The 22,603-nt window shown below is 33.2% G+C and overlaps 3 protein-coding genes across 4 annotated transcripts; 2 read left to right on the forward strand and 1 right to left on the reverse strand.

The window, feature by feature from the left end:
- The first annotated feature begins 5,023 nt into the window (after positions 1 to 5,023).
- On the forward strand, positions 5,024 to 9,746 carry LOC114194735 (65-kDa microtubule-associated protein 1). Of its 2 annotated transcripts, none has more exons than XM_028085112.2 (10): positions 5,024 to 5,205; positions 5,884 to 5,980; positions 6,744 to 6,947; positions 7,048 to 7,299; positions 7,412 to 7,627; positions 7,880 to 8,035; positions 8,113 to 8,424; positions 8,755 to 8,842; positions 8,967 to 9,115; positions 9,264 to 9,746. In XM_028085112.2, exons 2-10 carry the CDS (start codon positions 5,909 to 5,911, stop codon positions 9,558 to 9,560), a joined length of 1,746 nt encoding a protein of 581 aa, XP_027940913.1. In that variant the 5' UTR covers positions 5,024 to 5,205; positions 5,884 to 5,908; the 3' UTR covers positions 9,561 to 9,746. The 2 variants fall into 2 exon arrangements, with proteins under 2 accessions (XP_027940913.1, XP_085522153.1); XM_085666027.1 differs by lacking the exon at positions 5,024 to 5,205 and adding an exon at positions 5,223 to 5,339.
- Positions 9,747 to 11,515: 1,769 nt separating this feature from the next.
- Positions 11,516 to 14,378, forward strand: EXT-LIKE (hydroxyproline-rich glycoprotein family protein). The gene is made up of 6 exons (XM_028085197.2): positions 11,516 to 11,770; positions 11,914 to 12,014; positions 12,367 to 12,476; positions 12,799 to 12,874; positions 13,011 to 13,151; positions 13,260 to 14,378. Exons 1-6 carry the CDS (start codon positions 11,677 to 11,679, stop codon positions 14,172 to 14,174), a joined length of 1,437 nt encoding a protein of 478 aa, XP_027940998.1. The 5' UTR covers positions 11,516 to 11,676; the 3' UTR covers positions 14,175 to 14,378.
- A 3,725-nt stretch (positions 14,379 to 18,103) lies between these two features.
- Positions 18,104 to 22,347, reverse strand: LOC114193541 (indole-3-acetate O-methyltransferase 1). Its single transcript, XM_028083378.2, has 4 exons — positions 22,132 to 22,347; positions 21,504 to 21,923; positions 19,861 to 20,136; positions 18,104 to 18,928 (listed from the first exon to the last, which is right to left on the reverse strand). The coding sequence occupies exons 1-4, from the start codon at positions 22,240 to 22,242 to the stop codon at positions 18,572 to 18,574; spliced, it is 1,164 nt and encodes a 387-aa protein (XP_027939179.1). The 5' UTR covers positions 22,243 to 22,347; the 3' UTR covers positions 18,104 to 18,571.
- Positions 22,348 to 22,603: the final 256 nt, after the last annotated feature.

The following is a 22,603-nucleotide window of genomic DNA, read 5'->3' on the forward strand; positions in this document are numbered from 1 at the left end:
ATTGATACCGAAAGACGAAAGTTAAGGGAGCGAATGGGATTAGACACCCTAGTAGTCCTAGGTGTAAAACGATGGATACTAGGCATTGGGCGTATCGTGCAATGCTGTGAAAAAAAGTCGTATCGTACTGATACGATTTCTTCGTAATAAAGTCATATCTCACAAAATCGATTTGTAAGGTGAAGTTTGCACTCCAATCTCAAAGGTGAAACTAGAATTAATGGGTGGTCTGATACTATGTTAGAAGTGGACTTTAAACCTAATTCAATCCCATAAAACAAAATTATAAGATGAAATTTGTACCCTAATTATATATTATGAAATTAACTTATCTCGTCGAATTTCTAACATTTTTGCTTTTTCCGGATCATTGGCGAATAATAATTGATGATACAAATGCATGTGAGTGCCTTAGAAATGGTGAATGGTAAGAAAATTGTGAGATTGTTCTGCGTAGGTCACATGTGGGATGGCCCAAAACCCACATGTGTCTTCCTTTGTTGCCATCTTCAACCTTCATTTTCTGACACGGTATAACGTGTGTTGGAAAAAATCTGAAGCCACTATATGTGTGTATTAAGCAACAAGCATGAGTTGTGCAAATCTAAAGAATTGAAGATAAGTACAAAAAAACTAAGACTTTCATGGTCCCTCGACCTTTTAATTCTCGTTGGTGTTATATAGTTGGTGTGTACTTAACCCCTACAAAAATTATGTCAAATATTTTACCTTTTGTCTCCTTTTTTTAGTTTTAAAATACATTTATGCATGCTTTTTTTAGATATACTCACAATTTTACGGATTATTAAAACATAAAAAATAACACTTAAAATCTTCTATTAATATGTAGTCTTACATTTAGACATTAACAACACAAACTTATTCAATTTATTTACATCAACCCTGTATATGATACTTTGTCTGAGGTTAACGAAGGAATAATGTTTCTTTTGAATGTATAAACAGTTTAGCTAAATTCATCTTATTTCTAAAATTCTATAACACATCATTATATTATTAAAGTGAGTTACAAAATAAATGTATTTTTTCGAAGAAAGTATAATTTTCCTAACAATTTCAATTAAATGCATAACATATATCTTACTCAATTTAGTCACATTTGACGTATACTTTTAAATTGATGTCTTGGTAACATAAAAGAAATTGCATGATAAGGAAACATTATTTTTTTAGATAAATCAAATATTTTTAACCAAACCTATTTTTATTGTATTATTTATAATTACGAAAAGTGATAAATGAAAGTTATTTAAATTAAATGAAAAACATTTTTGAATTAAAATAACTAAAGTAAAAGGAGAACGGAAAAAGTAGTCTGTATAAAAATATAAAATCCTTAATATATGGAGAGATCCCCGTGAGAGCTTAAAGAGTGACACAACTTTTACATCTTTTTGGGTTCATATTTAAGTTATTAGCTAACCGACCAACACACATTCAGAGCCACCGATTTATTACTCCTTCTTTCTAACTAAAACTACTTATTTACACCCCTCATAAAAATACTTAACAACCTTATTTTCACTTTTATGTATGATTTGAGGATTTTTTTTGTTTTCCTATTCTGTAAAAGGTACTTGAAGGCCACTCTGTCTTTGTCCTTAATGTTGTTCAAGAAGGTAGAAAACAAATAAAAATACGAATCATTGCATATTTTCTCTTTTCAAATTTTTGTTAGATTAATAATTTTATATGTTAAAAAAAATCTCTTTGATACAATAAACATTCGATTAAATCTGCACTCATTTAAGATTATATTCCACTAAATTCGCATTTGAAAAGGAAAAATTTTTAGATCAATAATTTAATAACTTTATATTTAGAAAAAAATCACATAAAATCATTTGATGACTATTTTTAATTTGTTCATGTATAATTGTTGATCAACCATTATATAAAATATGACAAAGAGTGAAGAACATACTCTTAGCTTGATTTAATTGATCCGATGATAAATAAGCAGATTCTCTCAGCTTCCTGATATAAATAAAATAAAATAAAATAAGAAGTTTTTCATGTAACACATATTTTATATTTCATATTTCTTACAATCCCTAAAAATTCTCAACACTCATAATATTTAATTGTAATCATATGATTCTTGATATTTCATATTATAATATAACTTATAAGACTTGATAAGTCCGTATTCCAGTCAAATTCACATTAAACTCCTAAAATTAAAATACACACTTAAACGAATATTTATCGTTTATAAAATATATACAAGTAGGGATGTAAAAAATATCCGTACCCACGGGTATTTGTGGATAAAATTCGTAATAGATAGAAAACAGATATTAAAAATGGATACTCGCTACCCGCAGGTACGGATTTTATAATAGTGATGTATTTTATTTATTTTATTTGAATTTATGATTAAATATTTATTTTTTAAATAATTTTATAAATACTTGCAGGTACCCATAAATATCGACGGATATTAAAAAAATAGACGTGTATGTGCATAATAAATATCTAACAAATATGAGTACAAATACGAAATAAATATTTATCTACCGAATAGAGTACAAGAGAGTTACTATCCGTTCTCTACTCCTCCCGTTACATTTCTGTATATAAGTGAATACCAAATTTACTTTTATCAGATTTATAATGTTTATGTGTAGATTTGCGGTCACATGCACCAATGATAGGAACATAATATTCATCAGAAGAAATAAAAAAAATAAAAAGTCTGAAACGTGGGGCAGTCGAAGTGCAGGAGTTGATGATATAATTATAATTAGTGTAATAATGAAAGGAAAGAAGGATGAAATGAAAATGTTGTAAAGGTTAATAATAATAATAATAGTAATTATGCAGTAAATGAAGAGAAATGAAAATGGGGTTGTGATTACTGATATGGACAGAGACTTGGTGGATTCCTGATCACAACCACCTTTCCCTTTGTCCATGTCTGCTCTTTTCACTTCTTCTGCTTTTCCCTACATTATTCTTTTTTTCTCTTTAAAAACTATTATTCCCACTTCTTCTTTTTTCAGAAAAAACAGAACCTTCCCCATTTCTTACTGCAAATTGCCCTTGCCCTTGGGTTTTGTCACGGTTTTACTGCAAAACAATGGTGACCCACGAGAATCTGCTGCCAAAAGAAAGACAACAATCACAGTGGAACCGTAAAAGTAAAGAAACTGCTGTTAGAAAAACATGTAGATGTTTTTTTTAACAATTTTTAGTGGAATTTAAAATTAATTATTTTTAAATTTTGTTAAATTTATCTAACGTTTTAAACGTATTTTATAATAATATTTTAATTATTTATAATATTTAATATATTTTTATTTTAATGTTAACTTAAATATTATCATAAAATATATTTAAAATATTAAATAAATTTAATAAAAATTTATAAAAAAAATTAAATTTAAACAATTTAAAAATTAAAGAATTAAATTAATATAAAATTTTAAAAAAATTATTTTCAAAATTTTCAAACAAATACATATTTAATCCAAAAATATATACGATTGATGAAAACACAAAAGTCATAATAACACCCACGTAACCTAATGGTTACCCAGCGACGGGACATCGTAATGATTTTCGCCGACGAAGACAGACAACCTTTTTAAGTAATTTTTTCGTATTTACAAATTTGTAAAATTAGGATCTCATTATTTGTTCTCTATGATTTCTTTTATAACGAGTAATATATTTTTTCAGAATGATCTAATTTGAGATTAATTCTTATATCGTATGAAAATGGTAAAATTAAAATACCATATAAAAAAATCTATAAAATCATTCTCTCCAAGTTTTAAATTAAAAGTAGAGTGGATTTTTATATGAGTTTAGTTTATATCATATTTATAAAATTTCTTCACAGTATTTTTATTAAATAGAAAATTTTGATATTTTATAATTCTTCACCTACGTTATATATCATACTATTTCCTTATACTACCGTTAGGTTATTTTGTGAAAAAAAATACTACTAATAAATAGTGAACAAATCTATATAAAGAATTAAGACATAATCTTTGATTTAAATTTTTTAGACAATAAATTTATAAATATTTTAGTTATACACTATTTATTTTTACCTAAAAGACATCTAACTCATCTTAAATCTTTTCAAAGTTTTTTTTTTGCACTTTCATTATGTAATAAAATAATATTTTGAGGTGATCAATCCAACATTTGATTCTCCAAAAGATATAAATAAACAAACAACTATTAACGTTAATGCAGATAAACAACTCATTTCTCGTATATCTTTATCTCAAATTTTAAAAATAAATAAATACACTTTCTTAACTCAAATATTTTTATATATTAAATAACTTTCTAAATTAATATTTTAACTCCAACTTATTAAATAATATAAACAACTTAAAATCAACTTGAATTAATACTTTTCACAATTAAATTATAAAAACGCTGATTTTAAAGTTTAAAAACCAAATTATCCTATCTAGTTTGTGTCAGAACTCCATTTTAAAAATTTAAAGTTTAAGCTATTTTTCTTTTGGCATTTATTACATGTATGGTAAGTATTACGTATTTATTTATTTTTAATTTTGTGATGACATTATGACATAACCCATATTTTATCACTGTGTTTTACTGGCGTTCAAAGTCTTGGACTAATAAATGCTCATACTTGATGATTGGTGAGACCATAAAACTGTTTCATTTAATATTTGCTACAAGTTTTACATTAACTTACGTAAATATGGTACAAGTAACAAGCACATTTAAATTATTAATTAAAAAGTTCAAATGATGTTTTATGTGATGGTTAATATCAAGAACAATTACAATCAGTGGTGTTGTTACCAAACACGTGAAAACACGACAAAGATGTAGTCAAAGTCAAAGTTTTAATGCACAGTTAAATTTGAAAAAACTGAGGAGTGTCATAATGGTAAATAAGATGAAAAATTGGGGCGAGAATCGAAACCCGATGGGAGACAATAGAGAGAGATAGATAGTGTTTGTGTTGTGGGTCCATTTTCTTTTCCTACACTGTACTCTGTCTTTTGTTTTTCATCTTCTCTTCTAATTTCATCATCTACTCTCTAATCTCATTATTATTATATGCACACGCTACACAACAAAACCTCACTCTCTCTCTTTCTCTCACACTCTTTCACAACTCACTCACTCACTCATTCGCCTTCTGTTTCAGATCTGAAGCGACATAACCCTAAGCTTCACACGGTACGTATTCTTCTCTCTCGCCATCTTCTCTTCATCTTCACATTCCCGAGATCTGCTTCTCTCTCTCTCTACACATTTCCATTCTTTCTCTCTCATCTTTCCTTTTCAATCTTTCTATGTGACTTCACCGCGAGGTTCCCTTTCTTTTGTTTTTCTTTCGTCATTTTCTTGTTACTTGTTGCTGATCGTTTCGTTAATTTCGCTTTCGTTTCGCGGAGACGTTCTATTCTGTTGTTATCGTTTGCTTAGTTAATTAGCTTGCCCTGAATTGGATTATGCTTTGTCGCATGGAATGGAAGGAACTTAATTTGTTTAGACACCTTTTTTTTATGCCTTAAAATAATGATGAACCATTATTACTTATTTTCTTAAAGAAGACATTTATTAATTATTGCTCTTATATTTTTAGAACCTTTTTGGCTTATTTTTCTGAAGATCGCTTTTTTAATTCGTGAGTTTAACTTTTGTGATGGGTGATTTGGGTTACTGGAATTTAACAGTTGACCGCAATGGATTGTGGGTTTGCATTTATCATACTGCAGTTGCATTTGCTTTCTTTTACACAGCACATGTCTGTTTCTCTCTTGATCTTCATAGAAGAGGTGTTTATCTATCTTTGATGGTAGGTGAAAATGATTTCTTGTTTAATTATTTTTTTTTTGTTTTTTTGGGGTGCAGGCGGCTAGGTTGCCTTGGAACATCAATGGCAGTGACAGAGGCTCAAAATCCTCTTCTTGGGGAAAACACCTGTGGTTCCTTGTTAAAAAAGCTGCAGGTTACTACTATCTTCATTCAGATTTTAATTTTGGTCGCTGAAATGAAAATGTGCACGGTCTCCAGAATAGTATGAGAGAATGAATGTCTGGGAAAGATTAATTTTAAAGATTTCAGCTGTTTAAATTTCAGTTGTAAGTTTGGGACAGTTGCTAAAATTTGTAAAAAGCTTTTTCTCTAAGAAGTTAAGCTGGTTTTACAGATTTGAAAAATGTAGCTTATGTTATGAATTAGGTAAAATATGTTTTTTTCTTAAATACGTCCTCCAAAAGTTTTTCATATTATTTTTGTTCCTCTAAAATTTAAACATATTCTTTTAGTTCTTGTCATTAATAATAATAATAATAGATGGAAAACTTATGTGGATAACGATATGTTAGTTATATATTTACCAAAATTATTTTTAATGAAAAAATTCATGCGTTAAAATTGTCATTCACATAATTTTTCTGTCTATTTTTATTAGAAATAAAGACCTAAGAAATATATTTAAATTTTAGAAGGACGAAAATCATACGAAAAACGGGGATACAAAACACATTTACCACTTGCAAATATTTTCCAATAGTTTTTTTTTTCCTTTCAGCTTCATATATCTTTATCCTATGTAGTAAAAGTTGATTTCTTTTTGTTGCACCTAGTTGAAATTGATTATTTTAAAACCCATTTTTCAGCAAACTTACCAAAACAGAAACTGTTTCTGTTTACAATTGATTATGAAAATAATCGAATGTACTAATTTAGACTATCTTTATTCGCTGTAGGAAATATGGGATGAGGTTGGTGAGAGTGATGAGCAACGAGACAAGATGCTTCTTCAGTTAGAACAGGAATGCTTGGATGTGTACAAGAGAAAGGTTGAGCAGGCTGCGAAGTCAAGGGCACAGCTTCTTCAAGCTTTGTCTGATGCTAAGCTTGAGCTTTCCAGTCTTCTATCAGCACTTGGAGAAAAGAGCTTTGCTGGAATTGTTAGTAACTACTCGACCTTGTCTTATATTGGCAATACACAACACATAAACTTTATATTTTACTTTTTGTATTCTTATGCATTTTTTTTTCCTTTCACAGCCTGAGAACCCTTCTGGAACTATCAAAGAACAGCTTGCAGCTATAGCACCAGTACTTGAACAGTTGTGGCAACAAAAGGAAGAACGAATTAAGGAGTTCTCTGATGTACAGTCCCAGATTCAACAAATATGTGGAGAGATAGCTGGCAACTTGAACCTTAATGATGCTTCGCCTGCAGTTGACGAGTCTGACCTCTCCCTCAAGAAGTTAGATGAATATCAATCTGAGCTGCAAGAACTTCAAAAGGAAAAGGTAACTCTTATAATGTGCAATAGCGATGTATCAGTTAGTCAGAAATTTGGAAACCCCACCGGCTTTCGTTCACAAAACATGTGATTGATAATTTAGTTCCATTGTTTGGCAGAGTGAGAGATTGCACAAGGTTCTTGAATTTGTGAGTACTGTGCATGATCTATGTGCTGTCCTTGGCATGGACTTCTTCAGTACTGTAACTGAGGTACATCCAAGCCTAAATGATTCTACTGGTGTTCAATCCAAGAGCATAAGTAACGACACCCTAGCTAGGTTGGCTAAGACTGTCTTAACGCTGAAAGAAGATAAAAAACAGAGGCTGCAGAAGGTAATGCCTTTAGAACATTTTTTTCCTTAATTTTTATTTGGACAATGGTTGTTAACTATATTTCCAATGTTAGTAATTTTGGTATATTTTGGCTATTGGCTTGCTAATCATGTGTTTGTTTTCAAGAAATCACCATCAATTCTGACTGTGACACCCCAAATTGATATTGCCTTCAAATGTTTTGCATACATTTGTGGTTGACTTTTAATATAATGCCATTTATTTTGACTTCGACCTTGATTTGTCTTGTAGCTTCAAGAATTAGCTTCTCAGTTGATTGATCTTTGGAATCTAATGGACACTCATCCAGAGGAAAGGAGTCTATTTGACCATGTTACCTGTAATATGTCAGCTTCTGTTGATGAAGTCACTGTCCCTGGTGCTCTTGCTTTGGATCTGATTGAGCAGGTACTCAAGACCTTCTTTAAGATTACAGATTTGGGCTCCAAATATGATATTAACTGTTTTATTTTTCGTTAATGCAGGCTGAAGTGGAAGTTGAGAGACTTGATCAGCTGAAAGCCAGTAGGATGAAGGAAATTGCTTTCAAGAAGCAAACGGAGCTTGAAGATATATTTGCCCGTGCTCATGTAGAAATAGACCCAGATGCTGCGCGGGAGAAGATTATGGCATTGATCGATTCAGGAAATGTTGAACCAGCTGAATTACTGGCTGACATGGACAATCATATAGCAAAAGCAAAAGAAGAAGCTTTAAGTCGAAAAGATATATTGGACAAGGTTGAAAAATGGATGTCAGCATGTGAAGAGGAGAGTTGGCTTGAAGACTATAATCGGGTATTTGCAATTTCCCTTTCTACCTTTTTTCTTGTCGAGTCTGAATGATTGGTTGTGCACAGTCTTGGTGCGAGTGTATCTTATCGTGGTAACAACAGTTCTAAATTATTAACCATGCTTCATTCATTTTATTGTATAATTTGCTTTCTCAGTTTCAGTAATCAGTTATTTCATAAGATAATTGAAATGCTTCATGGCCTGTTTCAAAAAATACGTAGATTTTAGCTTTAGCTTTGCTACGAGTTATGGTGATTACATAAAATGGTTGCATAATCTTTCCTCATTTGGAATACAATTTTTCTGACACAATTACACACCCTTGTAAAACAGGATGATAACAGGTATAATGCAAGCAGAGGTGCACACTTAAACCTCAAACGTGCAGAGAAAGCTCGGATATTGGTCAACAAAATTCCAGGTATTTGCTGAAGAAATTACAACCATCATCAAATACTGTTATTATTTCAATCTGCTGTCAGTGCATGCTAGAAAAATGTAACCACATTATTGGAATAATTTTGTTTCTTTTGGTGAAATTGCAGCTTTGGTCGATACATTAGTTGCCAAAACTCGTGCATGGGAAGAAGATCATGGGATGTCATTCACATATGATGGCGTTCCTCTTCTTGCCATGTTAGATGAATATGCCATGCTCAGGCATGAACGGGAAGAGGAAAAACGGAGGATGAGGGTAAGTTTCACCAATAAAAGATGACCACAACTCTGCGAGAAAACAAAAATATAACTATCAGCTTGGCCTATTTCTGTTCACTATTCTATATCTGTTGAACATAGTGTGGTATTCGGAAGTCATAATATCTGGAGTTTGCATTCTGTAGGATCAGAAAAAGCACCACGAGCAACGAAACACAGAACAAGAAGCCATCTTTGGGTCAAGACCCAGTCCTGGTAGGCCAGTTAGTTCTGGTAAGGTAGGAGGTACTCGTGCTAATGGTGGAGCTAATGGTACACCAAACCGACGGCTGTCACTTAATGCTCATCAAAACGGAAGCAGGTCAACAAAAGATGGAAAAAGAGATATCAGACCAGTTGCTCCTGTGAATTATGTGGCCATATCAAAAGAAGATGCTGCTTCCCATGTTTCTGGTACCGAACCAATCCCGGCATCACCCTAATAATGAGATCTTCTTCATTATCAGCCCTACGATTTCATCTTTGTAGCATCATCAAATACTAGTTACTGCTTTAGGAATTATAATATGATGGAGTGACAAGTAATTAGAGAGGAACTGTTTTGAGCTGTGTATGTTCAATTTACCATTTGGAGGTTTTCTCAATACATGTGCCCTTTAATATGAAAATATAGTGCTGTCTTGCCTTTCTCCAAACCCTGCCTCCTCCTATTCATTGCTTTCTTTCACTTTCGTCTGAAACTATGTTAGATGTGATATGCACGGTGAAGATGAAGATCAAAACATTCATTAAAATAATACTGTAATTTTTATTATTTTGTTATTTCACTTTTCAAAAAAAAAGTGTTAAATAAAATTATTTTTATTTGATTAAAATTATTGAACCCTGCATATCAAAAATACCACAGCATTCACATTCTTTAAAAACTCGCCCGAATAAAAACATTTACAATAATTTCTCTAAAATATTAGGTACCCACACTGTGCGTGGCTTTATATCTGGTGATTTATTAAGAGAGTTTAGTATTTAGTTCACGAGGTCCCCCTCTACCTCATAGGGGACATTCTTCTCTATAATGTATCATATTCACATTTACTTGTCCAAAAGGTCAAGGTTGAACACTTTTCGGTTTTTAATTCCAACCTGAATACAATCTTCTTAGATTCACTGCCACCTACTCACATAAATTTTCTTTCTTTCTTTTTTTAATTTTTGCAAGAGTTTTAAAGACTTTTTTTAAGAATTCAGAAAAAAGGATTTAACTTGTTTTTCTCCATAGACTAATTATGATTTTTGTTTCCAAGAAAATAGCCACTTACTCTCATATTATGTTATGCTTTTAACCTTTTCATTAGTATGATTTGATTGGCAGTAATAAACTCTTTATTCTCTTTTTTTAGGAGATCCATGTATTTTAAAAGATTACACTTTCTTATTTAAGACTAAGAAACTCAATTGCTACTTTTGAGAACTTTGTCTTTACATTTACTCCTGTTGTGAAAAATTATATCAGGTTACGAACTATTTCATAACACTTTTGAATTGTGTTTTAAGTAAAAAAAGAAGAAGAAGATTATCTTACTAAAATACACATGTTATCACGAAGATATTGAAAAGGTGGAATTTGAACTCACTCTTCTCATTCTTTAAAGTCTCTGAAGGTACCTACAAAGATTCAAGTTGTAGTATGAAGAACTATCAAATAGTTGGATAAATCTTTGGAAGGTACTTTTTTTTTTATATAAAAATATTTAAATACTTTGTAAAAAATATGTTATTTAGATAAAAAGAATTAAAAGAATTTTAAATTTTACAAATATGATTTTTTTATTTAGCATATTTTTATTGTGTGATAATTGAAATACATAAATCTATAAATTTTAAATTATTTTATCCAAATAAAAATTTAAAAAACTAAATATTGTAAAAAAAAATCAAATTTGTTGTATTTAAATTTTGTAAGATTTTCTTAAGAAACACGGAACTAGGTATTAATTAGTATTGTCACTTATAGCTAATGTAACAACAACATAAATAAGACTTTGAAACATTTAATGAAAGTCCTATTTAATCCACTCAAACCTTTTATCATAATAAAGTTATTGTCTCACTGAAGTTTCTCTCGAGCCACTTAAAATGATTTGTTGAGTCCATTCACTAAAATTGAATTTGATTGAGAAAAAAAAATCCAAAATTTGATTTAATTTTTCAACTTGCTTAAGTTCTAATTAACTGAATTCGCGAAATTGAATTGTATGGTTTTAAAAGTCAACCATAAAAGTCATCCTTTTCGACAGAGATTTTTCAAGCCAAACTTTTAAAATTTAATTTAAAATTAAAAATACATATAATCTTAATTAAATAAAAATAACCAACATTTATATATATCCACTATTTTTTAGAATATAATAATACATTAACTAATAGGTTATTGAGTACTTTTCTTAACTGCTAAACCTCAGTTTTTCTTTCTTAATAATCAATAGTTGCTTCGGCGGGGAAAGACGGTGGAATACATAACACAAGCTTGGAATAAAGCCAACAAACGACGCCGTGTAGTTTCTAAGACCTTCTGCGTTTTGAATCTCTGAAATTGAGATGGCCAACGAAAACGAACCCGCAAAGCTGCTGTTACCATATCTTCAACGCGCCGATGAATTGCAAAAGCACGAACCACTCGTCGCCTATTACTGTAATTCTCTTTTAACTTAACTCCTCTTTCTTTTTTTGGATCGATACCTATTTTTCATTTTTGCGATTTTTCTGTTTCTCTGATCTGAAATACTGTATTCCATTCGTAAATTATTATGATTAAATTGTTTTTGATAAAATTAGGTCGATTATATGCGATGGAACGGGGGTTGAAGATTCCGCAAAGTGAGCGCACAAAGACCACTAATGCTCTTCTCGTCTCGCTCATGAAGCAGCTTGAGAAGGTTCTAGGTCAAACTTTGTTGATTCTTTGTGCTGATTGTGATCACAATTAACTGAAACATAAGATGACCGGCAAATAACTGAACAAATAATCATCTGTGATATTTTAATTGATCTCGTGGAGCCCTAAGGTTTATTTTGAAAAGATGAAGGAAATCTAATATAATCGATTCATGTTAAATGAATGTGTTTGAATCTGAATAATAATGGATTATGATACTATGTCGTGTTTGAGTGGCAACCTGCAGTTTTATTTTCCTTTCAAAGATGTTGGTGGTTGACATGTTTGATTGGGTACGTTGATGATGTTTTTATTTACTCAATTGATATATCCGAAATATTTTGTTTTTCCAGGATAAAAAATCCATCCAGATAGGGCCTGAGGACAATTTATATCTCGAGGGTTTTGCTTTGAATGTGTTTGGAAAGGCAGACAAACAAGATCGTGCTGGAAGAGCAGATTTGTATGATAATATATATCACTCTTTATTTGTTATTTTAAATGCTAGGATTGAAATAAATAAGCGTGTTTCAGCTTATATGTTGGTCTGTTCTGTTGCATCGGTTTCAATTACTTTTATCTCAATTTTGTGTTGACGTTTAGAAGGGATTTTTGTATGTTCTTGTTCCTTTCTCTTGAACAAGATAGTAGCTCATTCTCTTTACATACCAAGTATCTTTCTTTTGCCAATTGTTTGCTATTCCCTTCACATGTCTCATTATCTTGAGTGTTAGGATTTTTCATATGTGATAAGTTTTTAACATGTATTCTTTGACCTTTTACAGGAATACGGCGAAGACATTTTATGCTGCCAGCATCTTTTTTGAGATTCTTAATCAATTTGGAGCAGTTCAGCCTGATGTGTGTATTTCATTAATTGATCCTTCCCTTTCTACGAATGGTTTTCATTGTGTATTTCTTGTTTCAAAACAATTTGCAGCAAGAATACAACTTCATGTGTCTGTATGTTTAATGCTTATATGAGTTTCTTTTACAGCTGGAGCAGAAACAGAAATATGCAGTGTGGAAAGCAGCTGATATAAGAAAAGCTTTGAAAGAAGGAAGAAAGCCCATAGCTGGTCCGCCTGCTGGTGATGAGGATCTGTCAATTCCATTCAGTTCTTCAAGTGATAGATATGTATGATTCAAAACTTAACGTGGTGTCTTCTTAGTTTGATCAATTAGAAAAACAAACAAGTTGGTTAATAAACATAAACAATTAACTTTAAGCTGCTTATTCTTGCAGGACCCTGGGACTACTGAAACTACAGTTTCTAGTCCTGGACCAGAATCTGATTCATCACCAAGTTATCATAATCCTGCTAATTACCAGAATCCAAATATTCATCCGGCTCCTAAATTTCATGATACTGTTAATGAACAGCATTCTGCAAATATTCCACCATCTATGCAATTTCATGACAGAGTAGATAACAACAAGCATTCTTCTGTTGTTTCTCCATCATCTCACTCTTACACACCTGGAGTTTATCCTTCCCAAGACTATCCTCCTGCTCCTCCACCTTCCCAAGACTATCATCCTCCTCCACCTTCCCAAGACTTTCATTCTCCTCCACCTTCCCAGGACTATCATTCTCCTCCCCCTTCCCAGGACTATCATCCTCCACCACCTTCCCAAGATTATCATCCTCCACCGTCATCCCAAGATTACCATCCTCCACCTGCCAGGTCAGAAAGTTCTTATCACGAACTTTACAACCATCAGCAATACTCATCGGAGAATTCACAGCATTTAGGGCCTAACTACCCTTCTCATGAAAATTCCTCTTATTCCTATCCCCATTTTCAGTCTTATCCAAGTTTTTCAGAAAGCAGCATCCCATCAGTCCCATCAAACTATACTTATTATCAAGGGTCGGATGCTTCATATTCTTCCCAGTCAGCTCCGCTAACTACAAGCCATTCAGCGAGTGCTCATCACAGTTCTAGCAGCAGAAATGGAACTACTGTGGAACCTAAATCAACTACTCAGACATACCATTATGACAGTAACTACCAGCCAGCACCTGAAAAAATAGCGGAGGCACACAAGGCTGCAAGATTTGCTGTTGGAGCACTTGCATTTGATGATGTCTCAATTGCAGTAGACTACTTGAAGAAATCACTTGAGTTGCTGACAAATCCATCCGCTGGCCAGTAATATTTATGTAAATTGAAATATTGATTTCGATGGTTTTTCTGCCTATTATTTGCATGCCCTGTTTTGTATATTATATGCATCATGCACTTAAAAGTGTGAATAAGTTAGGGAACATGACCTAAACGGAAATCATAAAATGTGCTGGAACTCTGCTGTCTTTCCCGTTTATCTGGTGGTAATTATTGAGATTAGCTTGTTTGTCAAGGAATTGTGATACATACAAGATGTCTGCTTGATGAATTTGAGTTGTATGTCTAGAACAATTCTCTTTTTGTTTTTTTGGGGGGATTGCCTCCGAACTTAGATTCAGGTTCACATTCATTTATTCATCCATGGACCCTGAGGATTTGAATCTCAGCTGTTAAATTCTTGGGTATATATTGTTGCTCAACAAGTTCCATTTCAGAGATTATGCAATCTGGAATGGCATAAAAATCTGATATTTTTTTAAAAGAGAGCTGGCAACATTTTATTGACAAATTTCCATATGAAATCTAAAGTTGAATAATTAACCAAATTATACTTAGCCCTCGTCTTATGGCTGTGCAAAGAAACGTTATTCCGTGGAGCATTGGCAAGAGACTTGCCAATAAACCAAAATAACCATCTTATCCTTCACTCTGATAAAATCAGTTGCACTAAGCCTTCAGTGCATGATCATCGTATTGACCCATATTTTTGTCATTTTATTGAAGTGTTTACACAAACAGATCCATAGAATGATTCAACTCCATTACTTCTCCGAAACATGTTCACCTTTCAGATTTGTGTTGGGGAACAATGCTTTGAAACTGAGTTTCTGTGTCTGCTTCGTGCAAAAGAAAGCTGCAGCACATCTAACAGAGAAGAAGAAACAGCCCTTTTTATGGTCCAGAAAGCGTAGTTGCCTGGCCTGAAATGAGGATCTTTCTTACTTCTCTGGAATTGAAAGCCTTTTTCCTCTGAGAACTTCACCCCTTTATCGGACAACTATTCTGCATCTTTGTTCTTTCGGCTTCGATACAAATGGATAACGGGCCACAAGCCCAAGAGAAAAAGGACACTCCTAATGAGTGGTCCAGTGGTACGGAAAAGACAAGCAAATACACACAAGTACGTCTTATGTTTCTATCTCACCTCACTTTGTTCTCTTTTTCTTTTTTACTTTTCGGATCCTTCTTTACCACTTACAGAATGTTGGGCTTTAATTATTGTTTGGTGAAAAAAAAATGTATATTTTAAAATGACTATTTCCATCGCGAAAAAAAAAAAAACCACGATTTCCTCGGAGCTTTTAATCATAAGTGATTTTTTAAAGCGATAAATAATTCAATCGCAAACTAACACCGGAATGTTTTTTTCTGCCCTTTTTTTCCTATTGTTTTTTCTTTTTAAATTGTTTAAGGAACAAATAAATATAAATATAAACCAAAATTTAGAGAAATAATGCAACAACAACAAAAATATTACGAAATAAAATAGAATTGTCTAATTATTCTCCTGTTTCGCGATTGCTGATGCATAAGAGAAAAAAAAAATGATTCTTGGTATGCTTGTTTAGCCACGGGACCAATACTCAGTTCATGCTTTTTTGTCTAATGTTTTTGCCCTAGGAACAGGTTACAAACAAAGGAAAGAGCTTATTTTCAAACTGAATATCCAAGTTTAAATTTTCCTGACTCCTTTAAATTGGGTAGGGATAAAGTAATTAATATCAGTTGTTGATGGGAAAATTCACAGATGATATTTTAAAGACATTCATAATTTATAAATGAACGTGCACGTATTATTTACCTTTATTTTTCTTACGGACAGCCAATATTTCTTACTTTATCTTTTGAAGGAGACGAGTCCAAATTTCGAAGGACGAATAATTTTGATTCTAAGAACTACAAAATTCTGTGTAAACCATTCAACTGTAAGTTCAATTGCATTAGATTATGAATTATGAATGATGTCGTGTATTTGAACAATGCAAACTATTAAATTAAATGAATTTTATTAATAAAAAGCACTTTCTTGGTGAATCCATTTGATATGGCAAACTGACAGCTTTAGAGGAACAGTTGAGCACAAAGCGTTCTTATTATTGAAGTCTCAGGCTTTTGTTACATTGATACACACACTGTTTGTCAGTCTTGCAATCTTGTCTTCACTCCAACATAGTTTAGGATGCTGTCTTGTCTTCAACTTGGATACTCATCAATATTATTACTCCTGCTCCAATTCTACAGCTAGATTCGTGTAGAGCTACCTTTTTACCCTTTACAGTAGCAATTGGTAGATGCAACCGAGGCAAATAGTTCTTGTCTCAGCAATAACGTTAACTGCATTTCTTCAAGTTTACAAAATCTTTATGTGTTTGCTTGTTAAGCTTCCTTGGCTTCACCGCCAAACTAAATGTCAAATAAAATGTGTAAGTGCAATTAAACTAATACTTTTTTCTTCATTTTCATACAAGACAAGACATGCATCTATAATATGAACAGTGAATCACCACAATGCTCTCTGATGTATGTTCATGTAAGTGGCTGAGTTATTCAGAATTTCTAGTTTTGGTCGTGACATTTTATTTACCGAAGGTGTTATACTTGCTTATTTAACCGCAGTTCTGTAAAACAGAAATTAACGTTATCCATTCAACAATGTTTCTAACTTTCTTGTTGTTAAAAACAAAGGCAGGAATGTACTGACTCTTGTAGAATACGTCTCAGGTGTCCTACATAAAACGTTAAGCATGTGTTCATACCACGATCTTCACCCTTCCCTTTTGCAAGTAAGGCATGAGAGTTAACTGTTCATTCTGCTGTTGTGAGGCTTATTTTAGAGGTCAAAAATTGCCCAAGGAGGACTCTTGCAATGGAAGGAAGAGTATAATAGTATGGATTGTAGAAAATTTCAAGCAAAGTTACTTGCTGAGGAAGAAGAGAAAGCAAAAGAGGAATAAAGAAGAGGAGCAGCAGCAGCAGAAAAAGGGGAAGGAACTCACATTAGAGGAGTGGCTTCTACAATCACCAATTACACAAAATTATATTAACTGCAATGCTGATCACTGTGATTTGAAACATGGTCCCAACAGTGATTATCCCTCAGTAGCCAGAGAAAGTACCTATTTTTCTAACTGTGGGGAATGTAGCTTGTCTTTGGAGCAACTCTTAAATGATGGTGATGTGGAGATTTTTTCTGTGGGCTACGGTATCTCTTTGGAGAATCTTTTGAAAGATGAAAAGGTTGATGAAAAAGAAATGGGGTTTAATTCAATGACTAGAAGCCAAAGTAGTACGGTGAGGAAAAGGGTGAGCTTTAGACTGCCAGAAGTGTCTGAGACCATCATTTTGCATCCATTAGAGAAGGATTTTAGTGAATGTTAGTGCATTAGTTTCTTTCTTCAGTCTGTTTAATGTGAATTTTGAGTTTACTTGAGTGGTGTGTGTACCCTATAGTTTTGTAAAAAAGTACGTTCCTAAGATTTGGAGTGCATGAATAATGGATCAAAATCTCAAACTTGGTCAATGTCTAGAGAAGAGAGGAACACAGGGTAATTTGAATTTGTTCCCCTTTTCTGGAGCAGTCGATTCGAACAGAACTTTAGTGATTCTCTTTATGAAACATTACAGTCTTTGTTTCTTCCATGTTGGATTGATTTTAGTGAGTTTCCAGTATCAGATGCTCAGAGATTCTAAGAACACTTTTCACTAGCTGAAAATATCCTATTCTGTTTTTTTCCTTCTGATTTTCTGTTTGCTTTAAACAGTAGGATGTCTGTTTCTCCTTCCCTTCCTTGGTGGAGATTTTTCTTGTTCCTTCTTACTGATTATGCATATGTCAGCTTTTGTTCTTCGCCATAACATAGTAGAAAATTTAGTAATACATGGTTGACATGGCTCAATAAATGGTTACAGCTAGCTAATATTAAAGATGTGTCAGGACAAGCAAAACTTTGAAAAAAGCCGTCTTTCAATCTTTAAATTAAGAGAACAGAACAAACCATTTTTCTACCTATTAGATTGTCTTATGTAATACTAAATGAAAGTTTTTGATTGACTAGGACAAGGAAGAAAGGACAATATGACTAAATGAAATAGCCTATCCAACAACCAAGCTTGTTAGGTACAAGTTCCATTCATACAACTTTCACAAGATATACACACTATAACACTTATGCTATGTAGAGGGAAAGATTAGTTCAGAGGCAAGGGAACATAAGTCAGCAATATGACAGACAAACAACACGCGAAAGAGGGAGAAAACAATAGGTTGGAAGTAGTCAACCTCTCTTTTCCTCTTTCTTTTGTGCATTCTGACTCCTCCGTAACACAACACACAAAGAAGAAAAAAGGGAGAGAGGGTGGTGGAGAAAAAGTCTTTGTCGTCTAGTTATCTTCTTCAAATAGTAACCTTTTCCCCTCAGTCTCTAATCATTGAGCAAAGGAAAGGGATGCAACTATGTGAAAGAACTGTAGTTTCTCTAATAGCTCTTTGGCATGGCTAGTGGCTCTATGCTCCACTCTTAGAAAAAGTTCCTCACTCAGTTTGTCACCAATGTGAGCATCAACAAGAACTCCTGACACTGTCCTGCAGCTGTTGGCTAGAGCTCTTCCTACTTCTCTTGCATCATCTGGTTGATTCACCACAAGTGGACTTCCTCCTTTGAATACCTCAAGCTTGTCTATGGTGAATGAACCATTCGCTTCAACCACCTCCTTGAAGTCTTGCAGGCTTGCTGCATAAACTGGAATGTTAAAACTGTCTCGTTTTTCTTGGCTAATCAACCCCTGAAATCAAGAACATAACTCACTAAACCAAGACTTCTGATAAGAACAGCAAGTTCTCACATGAATAATGTGTTTATGCTTGGTTTCAGACTGAGAAAATCATTTCAGTCTTGGAATCCATTGAGTTGAAACAGTTTAAGTGCGTGATTGAATTAGATTCAATCTCTTCTTAACTCATTTCAATTCCAAGTTGAAAATGAAAATCACATACAGTTACTTAGACATTCTAGAAATTGAAAGAGACTGTTAATGTGAAAATATCCTAATATCTTTTGGTGTTAAGTTGGTAAATGAGATTTGTTGTGTGATTTGTTTGTGTAAATGAACATTGTTCTAAGTACTCAACACATCCTATCATGTGGGTGTGGTTATAATCTGTACTTCATTGATTACAGTTTTGGAATTTGGAAGTGTAGAGAGGATAATTGTTAGAACAGAAGTGCATGGCTTTGACTCTGATGAAAGACAATGTTGGGTCCCATATAGAATATCATGGTGGTATGAAAACTGATGAGATGAATGCATATCCATTTTGTCTATAGCTTTAAGACATGATGATGTGATTCAGTGTTTGTTCTAAACTCTGGATATCCAAAGCCTAATTGCTGGTCAACATTATGGACCACAAGACAGTGCCAGCAGGCAATTAATTATTATTTCTGCCGACATGATGATCAAGAAATGGATGGGTGGATGAATGAGGGGAGGCTAATCAACGGCTGGGACCAATCTGTTTGAAACTTGGGCAGTGAAAACTCATGATAAGTTGTGGTGATGCCTACAACACTTGAGCATTGTGGTCTTTTAATCTCTACAGTGTCTTTTAATCCTTTTTGGTCTGCCAATGGGAAATGGGAAATAGAGGGTGTGTGAAGTGGGCAAGCACTGTTGACACAAGCATGCATAAAAATGTTTGTGATTATGATAATTACCTCTTGGACAAGATCATCCCAAGCATCCTGAAAGTGGGTCCCAAAAAGAAGGCCTGCCCCACCTTGGTCTGTAGGGTCCACTGAAGTTCTGGCCAAGCAAACCAAGAACATGGACCCCTCTCTCTTCATCTCCACTGATCTTGCCATCAGAAACCCTGCCAAATCTGTTTGGAATTGTTTCTTGTAAGCATTTGCTGTGCTCTCATCAGCACCATGGATAAAAACTCTTCCTTTGTTGTATGCACTTGACCTCTTGTCCACAACACTTTCTGGCACCTGCACTCTCTCAACCAAACAAAACTTACTCAAACATCAACAGTAAAACTCTTTCTGATACACTTACCTAGGCCTAACATGGAACTTTATTTAGCAGATTCAATTTCATGCAGTTCTACTTTAGTGCACACTTTATGCAGCAAATCAGAAAATTTTGTATGGTAAAAAACATGTTAAGTAAATGTGTGTGAGCAGTAAATAAGCAGCAAAAATAGTACACACTTTTACTGGGGGATTCCCAACTCCAATTGTGTGTCTTTTGGTGATCAAATTCTGTGTGGTGGCCCCATTTATTATTGAAATTTAAGATGCATGAAAGTGGAATAACATTGGGTGCTTATAATGCATGCATTGGAAATTACTGTCCAAACACGTTACTTGTTTCCCTGAAACATGGTTCCTTTTTTTTCAACCCTATAGACCATGGGTTTGCTGCATTCACTTTTTGACCATAAATTATGACTTAGGCTTCAAATTAATGATGTTTTACTGTCTTATTCTCGGGAAGAGGCAATTATCTCTTTCATTTTGTCAAGGAAATTACATGTTACAATGACACAGAGACTATAAGGAATAGAATCTTTGATTTTTTTTTTTATGGGTAGGTTGGGGAGTGAATTATAATAAAAGACTATGTGAACAATACAAAAGGGTTTATCAAATTAATGCTATAGGCCAAAAGTTTTCTAATAAATGGGTGTGATACCTTAAAGTTGAAATTCTAATTGAAAGGTTTAAAAAGATCCTGGACAACCTAATGATGAAAGATACACATAGAATGATTTGAAATGAATTATTATTTTGTGTAATAATTTAGCCACTTCAATTGCAAAGAGAAAAATGAATAAATTAACTATCTATTCACCCACAAAACAGAATAAGTATTTAGTTTGAAAAAAATTTAATTTTTCAGAATAAGTAAAAAAAATATCATTTTTTTTAATTTGTTAATATTTGTACAAGACAATCTATTTCTTTATGATAAATGTAAATCTTTAAGAAATAAGAAATGAAATTTAGACAAAATGAGTTATTGAAAACATAAAAGAAAGTCACAAACGAAAAGCCATGGTTGATATTACCAATAAAAGATGCATTTGAATATTATTAATAGACGGATAGAAGATAATAATAATAATAATTATAACTGTAATGATACTTATCTTGAGTTTTTTGAAATCTACATGATATCTTTATTTATTAACCCCTTAGAAGTGATAGGTATAAGGTGCTTTTCAGTGAAAGATGAGGTGTGTATAATGTATGTTAAATAATGATTAAGAGTTATGTAAATTTTGGAAGGACAAAGGTGTAATTTACCCTAAAAACATACAATAATAATAATAATAACAAATGGTGGTTATTACCTGAGAAAGCCAGTGCAAAGAGAAGGCCGAGTGGAAAACATCCACAGACCTCGCCGGAAAAAGCCTCCGGTAGAAAGAACCGGGGACTCCGGCGGCGAAGTAGGAGCGGTGGTTGTCGGCGGCAAGGCATTCTTCCATGCTGACGCCGTGGTTGGCGAGAGGAGGAAGCAGCTGAAAGAGCGTGTTGAAGTCATTGCTGGGAAGGTCGGAGAAGAAAGCTGAAAACTCCGGTGGCTGCCACCCCAACGCCTCGTAGCGTTTCATAACGTGCTTTATCATGACATCGACGACGTTTATGGTGTTGCTCCCACACGAACACCCCAAATCCACCACCACAAACGGCACCTCACGACCCTCGACAAGCTCAACTCTGTCCAGAGTCTCTCTCAGAAGATGAAGCATCGACCTCGCATGTATGGCCTGCATGTTAATCAATGCATGTCACACCTTCATTCATTCATAATAATGCATGTTTTGTGATTGTCACCACCAAACATATGTAGGGTACTGTTATTATTATGTATCAGCATATTATATATATCTATATATCTATATCTATATATACAGCAGTTTCTTTAATTTATCAGAAAAAAGTTAAGAAATTTGTGGGTGTGCTTTAACATGGTACCTGTGCTTGGGAATTGTTGGCATAGCTGGCTTCTCCTTTGCCTCCTTTCATGCTGAGCAACCTCTCAAGTTCCATGTTGGACACGACAACATTGTCTCCCATGGGAGCCATGATTCAGTGACTAGGTTTAGGGTTTGGAGGTGAAAGAGTGAAAGAGTGAAAGAGAAATTAAGTGTGTCTGAGAAGAGACAGAAGAAAGAGTGTTTGAAGATATGAGAGTTTGGAAAACTGAGATGGTAGAGACTTGGTATATATAGAGAAGGAAGAGCCTTCGTTGTTATAATTATTATTATTATTATTATTTCTTCAATGTATATTATGTTAATAACTTGGTAGATACAAATGGCAAGCAATCTGCTATTATTATTTTCTGTTGTTGTTGCTATCATTATAAATAAATTAGTTAACTATGCAATGGGAAAAGAAAAATAATAATAATAACAAAGAAACTCAGAAAAAGTTAAAAGCAGAG

The sequence above is a fragment of the Vigna unguiculata genome, chromosome 8 (assembly GCF_037176805.1).
Source record: "Vigna unguiculata cultivar grain cowpea cultivar isolate G323 ecotype 2 chromosome 8, ASM3717680v1, whole genome shotgun sequence".
Taxonomy (NCBI): domain Eukaryota; kingdom Viridiplantae; phylum Streptophyta; class Magnoliopsida; order Fabales; family Fabaceae; genus Vigna; species Vigna unguiculata.

Coding starts and splice junctions, on each gene's coding strand:
- LOC114194735 (XM_028085112.2), top strand. CDS start 5,909: ATGGCAGTGACAGAGGCTCAAAATCCTCTTCTTGGGGAAAACACCTGT. Junction 7,300..7,411: donor AAGAACTTCAAAAGGAAAAG/GTAACTCTTATA, acceptor ATTGTTTGGCAG/AGTGAGAGATTGCACAAGGT. Junction 9,116..9,263: donor AGGAAAAACGGAGGATGAGG/GTAAGTTTCACC, acceptor TGCATTCTGTAG/GATCAGAAAAAGCACCACGA.
- LOC114193541 (XM_028083378.2), bottom strand. CDS start 22,242: ATGGCTCCCATGGGAGACAATGTTGTCGTGTCCAACATGGAACTTGAG. Junction 21,924..22,131: donor CCAACAATTCCCAAGCACAG/GTACCATGTTAA, acceptor ATTAACATGCAG/GCCATACATGCGAGGTCGAT. Junction 18,929..19,860: donor GGGATGATCTTGTCCAAGAG/GTAATTATCATA, acceptor TCTTGATTTCAG/GGGTTGATTAGCCAAGAAAA.
- EXT-LIKE (XM_028085197.2), top strand. CDS start 11,677: ATGGCCAACGAAAACGAACCCGCAAAGCTGCTGTTACCATATCTTCAA. Junction 11,771..11,913: donor ACCACTCGTCGCCTATTACT/GTAATTCTCTTT, acceptor TGATAAAATTAG/GTCGATTATATGCGATGGAA. Junction 12,477..12,798: donor CGTGCTGGAAGAGCAGATTT/GTATGATAATAT, acceptor GACCTTTTACAG/GAATACGGCGAAGACATTTT.